Below are 16139 nucleotides of genomic sequence, written 5' to 3' on the forward strand. Positions count from 1 at the left end.
ATACAGAGCAAAACCTCAGGATCTGCCTCGAATTAGACGATGCTATCATGGCTTTGTGTTTCAGTCGTGTGGAGCTGAAGAGATTGTGTGAGATCTTCACCAGAATGTTCGCAGATCCTCACAGCAAGGTGACATAAATCATATAGTCATACATCTAGAGTTTTCATGTGATGTTATGTCATCTGATAATAATCATCTTCTGTCTCATCTTCTCATGCTGGTTTGGACCGCTTCATCAGAGAGTGAGTATATTAAAGCTTATCTGAGCATTTTTATACCACACATTTCTCCAGATGTTTTAAAACTCTTGGGTTTGATTTCAGGTGTTCAGCATGTTCCTCGAGACGCTGGTGGATTTTATTCTGCTTCACAGAGAGGAGCTGCAGGATTGGTTGTTTGTTCTGCTCACACAGCTGCTGAAGAAAATGGGAGCCGATCTTCTGGGCTCGGTCCAGGCTAAAGTTCAAAGGGCACTAGATGTCACCAGGTCTCTCTCCAGCCTCTTCTCACTCATCTTCAGCGCTCTTCATCAGAGTTTCTGCTTCACGTCTGTTGTTTCTTGTGTATTTCACAGAGATTCGTTCCCGTACGATCAACAGTTCAACATCCTCATGCGCTTCATTGTTGATCAGACACAAACTCCAAACCTCAAGGTCGGTCCCAGGAGCTCTGCTTAACACTTGCACCTGCTGTAGATTTGTTGTGATGTGGATCCAAAAAAGTCAAAAAAAAGTTTTCGCCATCTAGTTTCATAAAATGTAGCTGTTGTGCTTCTCATACAGCAAATTTTTGTTTTTAAATATATTTCAAAATGTACAAAAATGGCCAGAAAATATATTTGCTACAAATATTTTGGGATATTTTTGATATATTTTGAAATATATTTTAAAAATAAATACATTTTAATGCATAATGCAAATATATTTTGCCCTCCATATATTTAAATCCAAGGAAATATATTTAAGTTATATTGGAAGAAAAACTTTGTTTATGTTATGAACCTGTAAACATAAAAGTTTGTTTTAAAAAGGTTAAAATTAAATATATTTTCAACTTCAACAATATACTTTATAAAATTAACTCATTCCCCGCCAGCCTTTAAAAAAAACAGACCTTCTGCTTTCAAACAAACAAAACAGGAAAAAACTTTTCATTCTATATTAATTTGTTCTCTTTTTATAAACTAATATGGGTAGGTTTCTTTAAAAATACCAAATTTTCAGCAAAAACCTAAAATAATTGCATTTTTGTAAAGGACTTTTGTTAGAGATCAGATTCAGAATGATTATCAAAACATACACAGAGTTTAAATTAATTAAATCAGTTTTTGCTTGCGTTTTTAATAATTTGGGTAAGATCGCCATGTAGTGGATAATAGCAGAATTACAGATTACCATAAAAACTCATCATGAAAGAGTCATTGGCAGGGATATGTTTTCTCTTAACTCTTTCACCGCCATTGACGAGATATCTCGTCAATTAAGAGAAAACGCTTCCCCGCCAATGACGAGATTTTCCGTCTTTCCGCAATTCCGCAACTTTTTAAACCCGGAAGTATTGCCCTATGGCAAGCGGCTGCATGTCCGTGTCTGTTTTAAAGATCGCTCTGAATGGGATCTTTATGAAAAGTTCGTCACAAAAATGGAATTATCTCTGCTTTTTGCTCAAAATGTGGTGTTTTTGCAGAAACCTACCCATATTCAAAAGCTGATTACAAAAAAAAACACTAAAGGTAGGATAAAACGTTTTTTTTTTTTTTTTTTGAAAGCAGAGGGTCTGTTCTTTCATTTGGTATAGTGTATGTTTATATATTTAAAGAAGAACATTTTCTGGAAGGCATTGAACTTTGGTGAAAATCATGAAAAACGCTGGCGCTGGCTGGCAACTGTTTTTAAAAACGCTGACGGTGAAAGAGTTAATTGATGAGATAACACGTCAATGGCGGTGAAAGAGTTAACGTGTGTTTAGCATATATTTAAAATATATTTTGGCAATATAGATTGTAAAATTAGAAATATATTTGTTGCCCCTGAAATACATTTTGAAATATAATGTTAATATATGAAGTATACTTTCAAATTCAAAAATATATTCAATTGAGCATTACTTTCTACAAAATGTATTTAGCATATATTTAAAATGTATTTTTTTGCCGTATGGGTTGTGCGTTGGATTTGTGCCATTCAACTTTTAAATGTAGAGTTTGTGTCAAAAACATAGATGGACGACGCGAAGTCGCCTCCCTCCATTGTAATGAATTGAAGCCAAAAATGTCTGACCATGGTCGCTGCCATGTTACGTAAAAAAGGCAGTTTGGAGCCAAGGCATGCGCAGAAGGAATCGTCCGTGGAGCCAGAGGCGGAGCTGTAGTATCAAACTTCCACCCAAACGCTTGCGTGCCCAATTCAACCACGGCAATCATAACGACACGCCGCGTGTCTACTAGCTAAAATAAAATGCATCACAAAAATGAACAATTGAACATATATCAGTGTGGTAACAACTACCTAAAAAGGACCAATACCATCTTTCAGAAACTTTTATTGGAAGTGTAAGTAATATTTTTATTTAGAGAAGAGTCCCATTCGTTTGAATGGAGAGGGCGGGGTTTATGACTTGTACTGCAGCCAGCCACCAGGGGGCGATCAAAGAGCCAGCGGCTTCACTTTTCAAGACTTATGAGGCACACCCGGTCAAAAACACCAAGAGCCATTTGTGTTTGTGCAGGTAAAGGTGGCCATCCTGAAATACATTGAATCTTTGGCCAGGCAGATGGATACCTCAGACTTCGTGAACTCCAGCGAGACGCGTCTGGCCGTCTCTCGGATCATCACGTGGACCACAGAACCAAAGAGCTCAGATGTGAGGAAGGTCAGTAGGTTCATGAAACGGACATTCATGTTTGTCGATAGTTGTGTGTCAGAAATTGTTCTGATGTGTCTCCTGCTGGCTGTCAGAACCTCTATAGTTGGGTGAATGAGGAGGTGTCTGGCAGGAGCAGCACTGTAGCCTCCCTGCCGGGTGAAAGTAATCTGGAGGAGAGTTGTAAGCAGGTAGTGACCCCTGAACTGTCACCTTTAACCTCTGAAGGTGATCTGCACCCTTGGGCTTTTCTAACACTTCTGCTTTGTGCGATGATCTTCAGATTAAGGATTGTGCACCTTCTCTACAGGATAACATTTTGATGCAACGTTTGCTAATATTCTCGATCAGCATGTTTGTGTGACGCTATGAGCAGCTGGTCAAATCTTTCTTTATTTCTAATGGTACATTCACACAAGGCATCAGCGTTAACGCTTGTGGGAAGGCGTGTCTGAAGCGTGGCCAATAGCCAATCACACTGGCCGCAACACATGCTCCTCTCTTCTCCGGTCTTGCATAAACGTAATTGGCTGGCTCTGCACTAGGTTATTTGCAAAAAGCGATCTGATTGGCTGACGCACAAGTTGGCACTTGAAAAGTTGAGAAATGTTCAACTTCTGCCGTGAGCAACGGCAGGGACGTGACGCAGACGGATCCACAATTTAGTTTAGCAATGCATGACATCACCTGTTCAAAGTAAATGAGAAGCGTTAACGCTTACGCCCTGTGTGAATGTACCATAACTCTTTAATATTACAGTAACACTTAAATTAAGTTACTGTTGGCATTGTTCTGAGTCGAAATCATATTAGATTTGACACCAATGAAAACAAAGCTGTGGACAGACTGTTCAACAGACTATAAATTAAATCTAATGTTCATTCATGCCCCATTTAGACACTTTACTTACTCATTTAGCTGACGCTTTTATCCAAAGCGACTTATAATTGCTATATATGTCAGAGGTCGCACGCAAGTGTCTTGCTCAGGGACACAATGGTGTGTCACAGTGGCGTGTGTCACCAAAGGCATGTGTCTTGCCATCACCATCCCATAAAAGTCACGGTGCCCCGTGTGAGGCACGAACTCACAACCTTCAGATTATGAGACTGATAAGACACAATGGGTCTCATTCACTAATCATTTGCGTACGTGTGATATTTGTCTAAATTTCATTTACAAGAAATTTTAGTACGAAAGATTTTGTTGAATCATGATTTGTTTGTGAAAACATCACAAATTCGTGTGTACCCATGCTTGGTGAATAAGTAAGGAATAATTGACGACGGGCCATTGAATTATAAGAAAATAATGCACGCGTCGTGCCGTTACACCGCAGGTGTGCATTATTTTCAAATAATTCAAAGGACCGGAGTCAATTATTCCACTTATACCACGGTTACCACAAACATTGCTCTGGTGCCTACTTTTAAGACATTTGAAAAGATAGGTGTGCAGTTTACAGAAAAATAATCAACACCCATAGAACATTTCTCAGCCAATCAGAATGCAGCATTCAACAGACCCGTGGTATAAGACCCAATAACTTATACCAAATGTGTTTTGGTATTAATATAATCTTATATGCTGTATTGTTCGTGGCCCAGATGTCTCTAGTCTGTACACGTAGGACAGTTTAGTATCTGACTGTATTAAAAGACTGAATGCTGTCCATCACAGCTTGATTTGATGTCAAGTTAAATATGTTGTCTGCCTGAGGTCTGCTGTGATGATACGAACTTGAAAGACACCGTAGGTTTGTGTGTTCTGGTTGTGTGTGTTCATGTTGTTTGTGTTTTTTCAGGCTGCTCAGATGGTGTTGATCTCCCTGTTCGAGCTCAACACCCCGGAGTTCACCATGCTGTTGGCCGCTCTGCCCAAAACCTTCCAGGACGGAGCCACGAAACTGCTCCACAACCATCTGAAGAACAGCACCCTCTCTACCGCAGTAGTACAGATGATGTTCATATCAAAATACCATCTGAGTGTTATCTGAAACATAGTGGGCTATTCACTCATATTGCTGATGTATTTTTTCAGTCTCAGGCATCTCCCAGCAACACTATGGGACGGACCCCCCCAAAACATCCCGTTACCCGGACGAGCCCCCTGATGTCACCCACAAACTGTTCACGTGAAGGACTTTCTCCAAGGTACATCTCACAGCAAACACATTGAAAACTAGCTGTCTTCAGGTAACATTCAAAGTCACCAGTTTCTGTCTGGGCACGGATTGGTGTGTGGCAAATGCATGACTTTTCTCGTTGTGTTTTGCTCCAAACGTCAAAATGATTCAGCAAGATTAACTCGGTTAGTCAGTTAGTTGGAGAACTAGTGTCTTTCAGTATTCTTTTGTCTTTCTGTCTTCGTCTGTGGTTCATGTCTCAGTGGTTTCTGGGGCTGGAGCTCAAAGTTTTCCTCTCCTCTCTCACACTTTTACCCCGGCCCCTCCACCCCTCCTCTCAGAGCTCATCGGAGAGCTCACTCGCCCAGGTAACACACCAAGGCCGGGTGCTGGGTCCTTCATCTCTTTCGCAGAAAAGCAAAAATCTCATTCTCATAGTTGAGGTCATCAGTGTTGGGGGTAACGCATTACAAGTAACGCACATTACATAATAATATTACTTTTCTGAATGCATTACTTTATAAATGTACACATTAATATTTGAGTTACTTTTTTAAAAAAGTAATGCGAGTTACTTTTCAGTTTAATTAGTTCAATTTAAAAATAAAATAATGTACTGAATTAAACTGAACATATTAACGCTCTGTGGGTCTGCACTGAAAAAAATGATTCATTGAATTTAATATTTTTTTTTAAGGTAAGTGGTTGCAATCAATTTATTTAAGCTACATTTAAACAAAAGTTTTATATTTTATTTTACTTTACTAATCTTTTTTGTTTAAATGTAGCTTAAATAAATTGATTGCAACCATTTACCTTAAAAAAATTTATTAAATTCAATGAATCATTTTTTTCAGTGTGAGCGGGAACAGTTTAAGTCAGAAACGGAGACGGCAGGCCAGAGCTTGACATTTTTGCGATCATAAAACACCTGCAAGGCCTGAAAGGGATCAAGCCTCATCCAAGTAAGAAAAAGTAACACAAAAGCAACTTAAAAGTAACGTAAGCATTACTTTCCATGAAAAGTAACTAAGTAACGCAATTAGTTACTTTTTGGGGAGTAACTTAATATTGTAATGCATTACTTTTAAAAGTAACTTTCCCCAACACTGGAGGTCATTGCATCATGTTTAAAAAATTTTTTGATTCATAACTAATGCTGCACGATATACCGAAAAATGATAGTTATCTTGATAACAGTATATGTGATATCCATATCGCAGAGAGTTGCAATAACTTACATTTATTTTGCATGTCTATCATTTGTGTGTTGCATGCTTAGATTGTCCAAATCAGAAAGGGCCTTACTAAATACCCGCCAATTAGGTCTTATACTGTTATGCAATTGGCTAGATCGCAGGCGTAACGATGAACCTATCGGCTCAAAGCAGAGAGCAGAAAATAAGTATGGCAGGAGTAGAGACGAGCAAGGAAAACTCGCTTTTTTTAGCTTTGAGTTAGATTTAATTACATCAGAAGAATATGTATTACCTGTTTGTTTCAGTATGATAATTACATATCTAAATTATATAATAAAAAATAGCATCTCTCTAGGAAAATGATATATCACAAAAAATACAGTTATCGCAACATTCAACAGTATAAACATTCCCATCAACATTCCCACCATTATTCCCATCATCTCGTCTCATCCGGTGTTAAAATGCCAGATCTCTTGTTAATATCAATGTGTTTGTGTGTGTGTGCAGTATGTTGGAGTATGACACAGAAAACATGAACTCAGATGAGATCTTCAGCTCATTAAGAGGAGTAACAGAGGCCATCCAGACCTTCAGCTTACACAATCAGGAGGAGATGACAGAGCCGATCAAACGTGACGGCAGGCGGGATGATACAGTGAGTTTCTGCATGATGCTTTTTTCCCCTTCAAAATACCTATACACTATTAAAGTGGACATTTAACAAGACTTTTTAAAGATGTCCAATAAATATTTGGTGTCCTCAGAGTTTGTATGTGAAGTTTTAGCTCAAAATACCCCACAGATAATTCATTATAACATGGTAAAAATGTCACTTAGTAGGTGTGAGCAAAAATGTATCATTTTTTGGCGTGGGGGGGTGTCTTTTAAAGTGCAAATGAGATAATCTCTGCACTAAATGTCAGTGCTGTGGTTGGATAGTGCAGATTAAGGGGTGGTATTATTTTAATAAGATCCCCTTCTGACATCACAAGGGGAGCCACATGTCAATGAGCTATTTTTTCACATGCTTCAGAGAATGATTTACCAAAACTAATGACGCTTTTCCATTGCATAGCATCCCATGGGTTTGGTCAGGTCAGTTTTCTTTTGGGAGCTTTTCCACTGGGTGCAGTTCGTAGAAAACACTGTAGATCACTGATTGGTCTGAGAGAATCGTCGCGTCCAGCGTCATCGCTATTATGTAAAAGATTAGCTTTACCTTCACGCTAGTCTGATATTTTTCTGATGTCCGGACTGTCTGTGTATTTCAGACAGGTGTGGACTCGCGTCTATCAGCAGGAGTGACAGAAGGAGGTCGCACCGCTCTGGACAATAAAACATCTTTATTAAACACACCATCCCCGCGGTCATTCAGCGGCACAAGAGAATACAACCCGTATAACTACAGCGACTCCATCAGTGTCTATGAGAAAACAACACCTGCTGTGAGAGATGGCACAGAGCTCAGAGATGGTAAATAATCCATCGGTCCTGATGCTGAAGCGCTCTGTGAGCTTCACAAACACAACATGAATATCTCTTTTCTTTCTCAGGTCACGACCACGGTGAAAACAAAATCATGCGTGCTAAAAGCTTTTCTGCAGGTATGAGAATGTTTCTCAAATGTAATCACGTGTTACATATAGGGCTGTCAAAGATAATCGCGATTAATCGCGTACAAAATAAGTTTGTTTTTACATTATATATGTGTGTCCACTGTGTGTAATTAGTTGTATATATTTACACATTTGTATATATGTATACATATGTCTCAGAGGTTAGCGGGAGTGAGAAAATGGTAGAAAATTTAAAAACTCTGCAGCTTCCAAAGCCAACGTGTGGAAGTACTTTGGCTTTTAAAAAAAGAAAAACAATCTGCTCTATTTTTTTACATTTGTGATAAAAAAAGAAAAAGTATTGCAATGTACCGCAGCGAACCGTATCGTGATACATATATTTTTTTTATTTAGATTTTAATATTATAATTATAATAAAAAAAGATTTATGTATCTGTGTATTTATATATACATAATAATTCACACACAAATATATTACGCAAACACAAACTTTTATTTAGTTTGCGATTAATCGCGATTAATGTTTTGACAGCCCTAGTCACAAACCACACAGTTCTGTCAGATTTACTTTAATAAACGTCTGTGTTTATGTCGAAAAAACCTTAAATATATTTCTAGGTGTAAATTATTAATATATCTTTTACATGCAAGTATAAATATTAGTGCTGGGCAAAGATTAATCGCACACAAAATAAAAGTGATTTTTTGCATAATATATGTGTGTGTATTGTGTGTAATTATTATGTATATTTAACCACACACACATACATATATTCATTTTAGATTTTTTTATTTATATATCAATTATTGTTTTTATATATAATATAGAATATATAAAAATATAAATAAATATATGTACACATGTAAATGTTTCTTAAATACATACGTGAATGTGTGTGTATTTATAAACACATAATAATTACACACAGCACACACTCATATATTATGCCAAAAATCACTTTTATTTTGTATGCGATTAATCGCGATTAATCTTTGCCCAGCACTAAAATATATTGTTGTCAAACAGAGATAAAAGAAAAGCATTTTAATAATAAAACATACAGAGTTATTGATGTCACTGAAACTAAAGTATTTCACCATTGATAACTAATAGTTTAAACCCTATTAAAGTGGTCCACTACAGTACATTACTGTAGTAAAAACAGTACAGTTCTGTTTTTACCAAAAAAACACAAATGTTGTGTTATATTTATCTCTATGGCTGATTGTCATTGGACAGGACCCAGGCCTCACCTGGAGATGGTCGGTGACCTGCTGAAGGAGCTGTCCAATCACAGCGAGCGTGTGGAGGAGAGGCGGGCCGCTTTACTGGAGTTACTAAAGGTTACCCGTGATGACAGTCTGGCTGTATGGGAAGAGCATTTTAAAACCATGCTGCTGTTGCTGTTAGAGACGCTGGGAGACAAAGACGTGAGTTATTTTTAGTCTTCGTGTATCACGAGTGTTTTTTCTGTCAAAGCGTTGACCGTCGTGTGGTATTGTGTGCAGCACACCATCCGAGCGCTGGCTCTACGCGTACTCAAAGAGATCATGCGCAGTCAGCCTGCGCGCTTTAAAAACTATGCAGAACTGACCATCATGAAAACACTGGAGGCTCATAAAGACAGTCATAAAGAGGTGAGTGAGATCAGTTTGTCTTTAATCGCATGCTGCGTATCTGAGATCTGTCACGCGTCTTTTATGTCACACAGGTGGTTCGGGCCGCTGAAGAGACGGCGTCCACTTTGGCCAACTCCATTCATTCTGAACAATGCGTCAAAGTTTTGTGTCCCATCATCCAGACGGCAGATTATCCCATCGACCTCGCAGCCATCAAAATGCAGACTAGAGTCATTGAGCGCATTTCCCAGGATTCCCTGCTTCAGCTCTTGCCTGACATCATTCCAGGTCTGCTACAGGTAACTCATTTTCACACAGAGAATACGGAAAATACACAGATAATGCTCATTCACACTGCCAATAATTTTCCGCATTCACATACATACCGTAAAGATCCTGTAAAGACACGTTACATATTTTTTCAAATTGTTTCATAATTATCTGTGCATGCATTTTAATTTATGACGAGGAGCGTGTGAAGCGCTGTTCTGTCATGCTGATGAATGATCTCAACTTCATTGCTGATAGTGACGAGCTCCCTGATCTCTGCTTCAGTCCAGTTTGCAGACATTTCTCATTGTGAATGTTGATCTGCGTTTAAATCCCTGTATCAAAGAACTGAACTATAACTTCTTGTTGCGATGACACGCTCGTCCTCACTACAACACGATTTACAGGATGTGTTTGTGTTTCACAGAAGACTCTGGGACCAAATTTTGGGACCAAAGTGCTGTGTGAATGTGGTTGTACAGTACACACCTGTCTGGTGTTTGTTAAATCATGTAGATGACAGTGTGATGTGTAGACTGAAGTGTTTGTGTGTGTTTGTTTTAGGGCTATGATAACACAGAGAGCAGCGTTCGTAAGGCCAGCGTCTTCTGTCTGGTGGCCATTTATTCTGTGATTGGTGAAGATCTGAAGCCACACCTACAGCAGCTCACAGGCAGCAAGGTCAAACAGAACAAACACAGTAAACAAGCATACAGGGAAACTAAATCTTCCCTTCGCGACACACAGCACAATATGTTGTGTTATTTTGTGATTGTGCATAATTTGTTAGTTCATTGCAAAATAATCGCAAAAATTCAAAAGGTCTCATAATTTTTTTATAAAATTATGTAATATTCTGTGATGATACAGAGTAAACAACTTGGTGAACATTTCTGACTTTTTTTTACTAACGCCCATAAACAAGCACGCTGCACCCCACTACCAGAAACCCTGCGCCCCACAATAAATAGTCAATCACAATTTCCTGAGCACATATCCTACATTATCTCTTTTTTAATTTTAAAGTTTTTAATTGTAAGCTAGTATAATGCATTATTTTCATAATAAGGAATTTCTGAAAATTACTGCCACAAAATCAGTCATTTTGATCGCAAAAAGCACAAAAATAAATCACGAAATCCTTGAGGGACTGACTAAAGCTAGTTGGCATACTTTTTTACCATACTCCCTTTAAGGAGTCGTGTCACTAGGCGGTCATGTTGGCAATCCCTCTGGGCAGTAATTTCAGTCAGGAAAGACTGAAGTCATTTTGACTTGAATGGGAAAAGACAGATATCTCTAAAATCTTAAAAAAACCTGACATCAATTTTTGTTTTTGAAATTTTGTAGGTGGTTTCATCTACTTTGCATGCACCTCACTTACCTATACAGAGCTCCTCCTACAGACAACCATTGCATTATCATATATATATATTAGGGCCGGGACTTTAACGCGTTAATTAAGATTAATTAATTACAAAAAAAATAACGCGTTAAACATTTTAACGCATTTTAATCGCACTTATTAACGGAGTCATTCGTAAATGCTGCAGACTCTGTTTTAGTTCGTGAACTCCGGGGTTGTGCTGCAGTGTAAATAAAAGTAGACGGAACCTAAACGAACAGCTGATTTTAACGTGACAACGCATCAATTTCAAAGTAAAAATGATTTATTCTGGTAAATGGAGGTTTGCAACGGAGGTTTTGCCCAAATAACATATACCAACAAACTACAGATTATTTTAACATGTATCCTAATGTCTGTTATATGTTAATGTTTGAGTATTGTTGGGTTTAAATATTGTTGTAATGTTGTTTTGTTTCAATTTATTTAGCTTATTACGAGTTTAATTTAAGTTTTGTTTGCTACTTTAAAACGAATTTCGTTTCAAATAATTTGTCTCGTAATTATAAACAATGTTTTGTTGTTAGGTTTTGTGAATATAAATTAAAAAGAACATTAAAAGCAACACCGTGCATCTCATTGATGCATATGCTACCGAATGCCAAAACATGCAGTGAGTAGCCTATATCACTTACTTTTCAAAAAATCAGCCTGGCAGTGCCCAGAAATTAAATTTACACGCGCATTTAGAGCATAATAGCAGCACATTTGATTTGCGGTGTGCTTAAGACTTTTAAAAATCAACTTCATATTAATTTTAATAGGCTACTTTGACGGAGGACACGCACAGAGAACAGCGACGGCAGGTAAAGGAAAAAAGTTAAATTGTGTTTTTCTGACGAATAGAGTCAGTTTGTAAGAACATTTTTAAATGGGCTATAAGATCATCAATATGAACTCTGAACAATGAACTATTATAAACATAACAGCAAGAAAAGCTGAAGAGGAACTCGCAACATTAAAGCAATAAGTATTTATGTAGGCTAAAGCTATAAATCACCTCTTACTTTTTAATTTAGTTAAGTTTCAATGGTAAGACTAAAGGCGCGTACATTATGCAGCGCTTTTCACATCCGAATCCCACTTAAGAAAACTATAAACGATGTGCAACTTAAAAATGTGCATAATATATTTTTTATATATTTTAATTTTATTATAGGCTATATAGTATATTATGTTTTGTTGTTTTTATACGTGAGGTGGGGGATCCGCGCAAATAGGTACCGGAACACAGGCAGTCAAAACCTGAGAAGTCCCAAACCCTGCAATTATTAAACAAATGACTACTTTAAGAAATGCGGGCCAGGAAGCGGGTCGGGTATAATATATATATATATTTTTCTTTGCGGTCCGAGTTGCGGGCGGGTTAGATGAAAACCTCGGTCGGGTTCTGTCTCACCCCATGGCGTCAATATTTGACGACACTTGACCATGCGTCAATATGTTGACGCGGAGGGTATACCTTTCGCGTCATATTTTGACGAACTGGGGACTTCAATACTTCAATACTGGGGACTTCAATACTTCAATAAACAATATTTTGTTGCTAAAGCTTATGTATTCAGTCATTATTCATGGTACACTCTTAGAACGAATGTGTTAAAAACAACACATTAGTGTTGATTCTGGGACAACACACTAACTGCGTGTTAACATGTGTTAAACTTGAACACAAAATCAACACAAAATTACACATAATGTGTTAAAATTACACATAATGTAAGCTTACCGCACAATGATGTGTAAAAAATTAACACATCCTTTCTAAGAGTGTATACTAAAAATCCATGTAAAATTTAAAAAAATACTTCTTAATGTTCTCAGGTCAAATATTTATATGTGATTAAAATGCGATTAATTTAGATTAATTAATTACAAAGCCTCTAATTAATTAGATTAATTTTTTTAATCGAGTCCCGGCCCTAATATATATATATATATATATATATATATTTATTTATTTCTTTATTTATAGTAATAGGCAGTGGCAGCTGGTCAATAGAGGGCGCTAGGGCGCTGCCCACGTGCCTTGCACACAAAAAATAAAATCACTTTTATTTTGTAAAATATAAAAATGTATATTTATATGATGTAACATAACAGAAAATCGTTTGTGGCTTTTCCCTATAGTTCCCTTTGCCTGTCTGCACATCTCAAGTTCAGCTGTGGGGCAATCGAAAAATTGCCCACAGGAGGCGGGTCTTTGTAGAAGTTTAGCCAGCTGCTGATTCAAGAAATGAACGCATATTATGATATGACATCAAATTTAGCCAATCAGCGTCCTCAAATCTGAATTGGCAATTTTGGCAACTGCTAAATTCAGGACTGATAGGAGTGCAATTTTCACTATATGACAAAGACTTATTCCTGGGCAATCTCCTTAAATGTCTGTTTGGGCTTTTAATATATAATTTTAGTGCCTGCCAGTCAACCTCAGAGCGCCACCCTCAGGCTGATTTGAGTAAGAACACTAAACATCTGGCAAAAATTTAAAACTTAAATAGACTGTTCCGCCCCCCCATCCGCCACTGCGCTCAATCTTGTTAAATCTGATATTTTTGCTTTTATTGCATTGAAGGTTTATCAGGTTAGTTTTATTTTTAAATGCCTCCAATGAAGTAAAGAGATTAAAATAGACAAACAGCACAACTCACATCAAACACAGTGACACCAGTAGAGTTTGATGTTAGCATTTTAACTCATTTCCCGCCAGCCTTTTTAAAAGTTGCCCACCAGCATTTTTTGAAGTTTTACAAAATCCCTTCCACGAAAATGTTCTTCTATAAATATAAACATACAAATATATCAACAAACAAAACAAGAAAAAAACTTTTCATCTTATCTTCATTTCTACCTATGGGTAGGTTTCGTAAAAAATATAAAAAATTGAGCAAAAAGCTGAAATAATTGCATTTTTGTAAAGGGATTTTTTTTAAAACAGATTCAAAACGACGATCAAAACATATACAGAGTTTAAAATTAATTAAATTAGTTTTTGCTTCATTTTTTTATGAATTGGGTATTATGTATCTAGTGAATAATAGATTACCCTAAAAACTCGTCAGGAAAGCGTCATTGGCAGGGAAATGTTTTCTCTTAATTGACAAGATAATTTGTCAATGGCGTGGAAAGAGTTAATAAATAAAATATGCAACAAACTCTTTCTGCTGAGAATTGTTTAGTACTGAATTATATATATAACTGAATTGAAATCCAAGGAAACGTGTCTATGACGTCTTAAAATGTATCTCAGCTGGTTTAGGATCAGATGTGATTTGTTTTTTTGTGTGTTTTCTCTTTGTGCAGATGAAACTGTTGAATCTTTACATCAAACGAGCTCAAACCACCACCAGCACCAGTAGCAGCTCATCTGATATCTCATCACACAGCTGAATCTGGTACCCATCACATCTGTATCTCATCTGTCCACGCTGTTATTGAATCCATTTTAATCCTGACTCATTTCCAAACGCTCACAAGCAGTTTTGCACATATAAGTGCTGCAGTCCTTTATCATGTATGTAGATTTTGTTTAGGCACTATGATGTAAATATGCTTTCTTTTATGATATTTTAACACTTAACTGCAGCCTGTCGGGTTTGTGATCGGCTGTATTTGAGTTTAAACAAAAATCTGCAAACAACAATTTGAGGAAAGCATCAGTGGGGTTTTAATTCTTTACCAGAAGGATGTTTCTCATGTTTATCACAATCAAAGTATTTCACATTTATTTGAAAGCTTTTGCTGTGATGTTTATCCTCGTCATGTTTAAAGCACATGCTTAACTTTACATCAAATCATTTAAGAGGAGATATTACGGCATTAGTGAATGTAAATCCACTGAAAGACTTCCAGTCGAGTTTCTAACAGAAACAAACACTACTTTCAGTCTGTGATGAGGATTACAATGAATGAACATTTAAAAATATGCAAGAACAAAAGATTGTATTTATACATTATTGTTATGAAGTGCTAATATTAAGATTTTGTTGGATGTTAGTGTGGAAGAAAGATTTGGTTTATAATCACTTTTTGTTTAGTGAATGTGTTTTAAGAGGACCGTGACATTTCAACACTAAGAGAGACAGAAAGAGTTTCTCATTTTGTGATTTAAGAGCCTTTGAACAGAAGTATTGAAAAAAAATCTCAATGTTACATACATGAAATCTCTCAAAGAGCAAATCTGAATGAGTTGTGCTTTTCCCATTTAAAGATTTTACTTATCTTGCAGGACAAATATTGATAGTCTGTTATATTTAACCTAAACGCAGTGTCATGAAATGCACTCTAAAAGTGAAGTTATCTGTGAAACTCTTTAGAGAAATAGATTGAACAAAAATAATCCAAATTGGATTTAATTCATCAAAATGTTGTTTATACCCAGTTTTCTGGTTTTAGTAAAGTTTGTGTAGCTGTTTGTTAAACTGTTTTAAATCTTGGTGCTTAATTGTTTCACTCTGAATGTTTAACTTTAGTCTTTCAGTCGTTTTGCTTTCATTTACTTTCACAGCCATTTCTAAAAAAACACACTGACAATATCTTAAAACTGTAGTTAGAAATCCCAAAGAGCACACACACACACACACACACACACACACACACACACACACACACACACACACACACACACACACACACACACACACACACACACACACACACACACACACACAAGCACACACATGCACAAACACAGAGACACACACACAAAATAAATGATTAATTTATCAGAAATGATGAAGATGATATATTTTAAAGTTTGATTTGTTACAGTAGTTACAAGATGTTTAGCATGAATATTTAATGATCCTTAAATCTTTGATTTCATATGAGTAGGAGCGGAGCACAAACTAACGCTTTTTGACTTTGGCTCTATCATTCAAAAAAATTTAGTTAGATAAATAATTTTTTTACACAATCAACACACACACATCTCTGCTACAAATACAGTTTTTCTCAGTCGCTTTGGTACATTTCTCAGATCAGAATTGAAATTCTCAAAACTGCTTGTTCAATTCTCACATCATTGTGTCACTTGTGCACATCAAAAAAGCAGTTTCTCATTTCTTTGAACAAGT

At 36.7% G+C, this 16139-nt stretch overlaps 1 protein-coding gene across 1 annotated transcript in view; it reads left to right on the top strand.

Moving 5' to 3' along the window:
* Nucleotides 1-15756, top strand: part of LOC129427489 (CLIP-associating protein 1) — a 42104-nt gene extending 26348 nt beyond the window's left edge. Inside the window, exons 26-41 of the mRNA XM_073876411.1 lie at nucleotides 65-128; nucleotides 240-242; nucleotides 324-487; nucleotides 575-653; nucleotides 2728-2871; nucleotides 4667-4813; nucleotides 4903-5015; nucleotides 5251-5355; nucleotides 6697-6844; nucleotides 7461-7662; nucleotides 7743-7793; nucleotides 9007-9197; nucleotides 9276-9404; nucleotides 9479-9685; nucleotides 10221-10337; nucleotides 14368-15756. Of these exons, the coding sequence (XP_073732512.1) occupies nucleotides 65-128; nucleotides 240-242; nucleotides 324-487; nucleotides 575-653; nucleotides 2728-2871; nucleotides 4667-4813; nucleotides 4903-5015; nucleotides 5251-5355; nucleotides 6697-6844; nucleotides 7461-7662; nucleotides 7743-7793; nucleotides 9007-9197; nucleotides 9276-9404; nucleotides 9479-9685; nucleotides 10221-10337; nucleotides 14368-14454 (1951 nt within the window). The 3' untranslated portion in view covers nucleotides 14455-15756. The remainder of the gene's footprint in view (nucleotides 1-64; nucleotides 129-239; nucleotides 243-323; nucleotides 488-574; nucleotides 654-2727; nucleotides 2872-4666; nucleotides 4814-4902; nucleotides 5016-5250; nucleotides 5356-6696; nucleotides 6845-7460; nucleotides 7663-7742; nucleotides 7794-9006; nucleotides 9198-9275; nucleotides 9405-9478; nucleotides 9686-10220; nucleotides 10338-14367) is intronic.
* Nucleotides 15757-16139: the final 383 nt, after the last annotated feature.

Source organism: Misgurnus anguillicaudatus, chromosome 14, assembly GCF_027580225.2.
Source record: "Misgurnus anguillicaudatus chromosome 14, ASM2758022v2, whole genome shotgun sequence".
Taxonomy (NCBI): domain Eukaryota; kingdom Metazoa; phylum Chordata; class Actinopteri; order Cypriniformes; family Cobitidae; genus Misgurnus; species Misgurnus anguillicaudatus.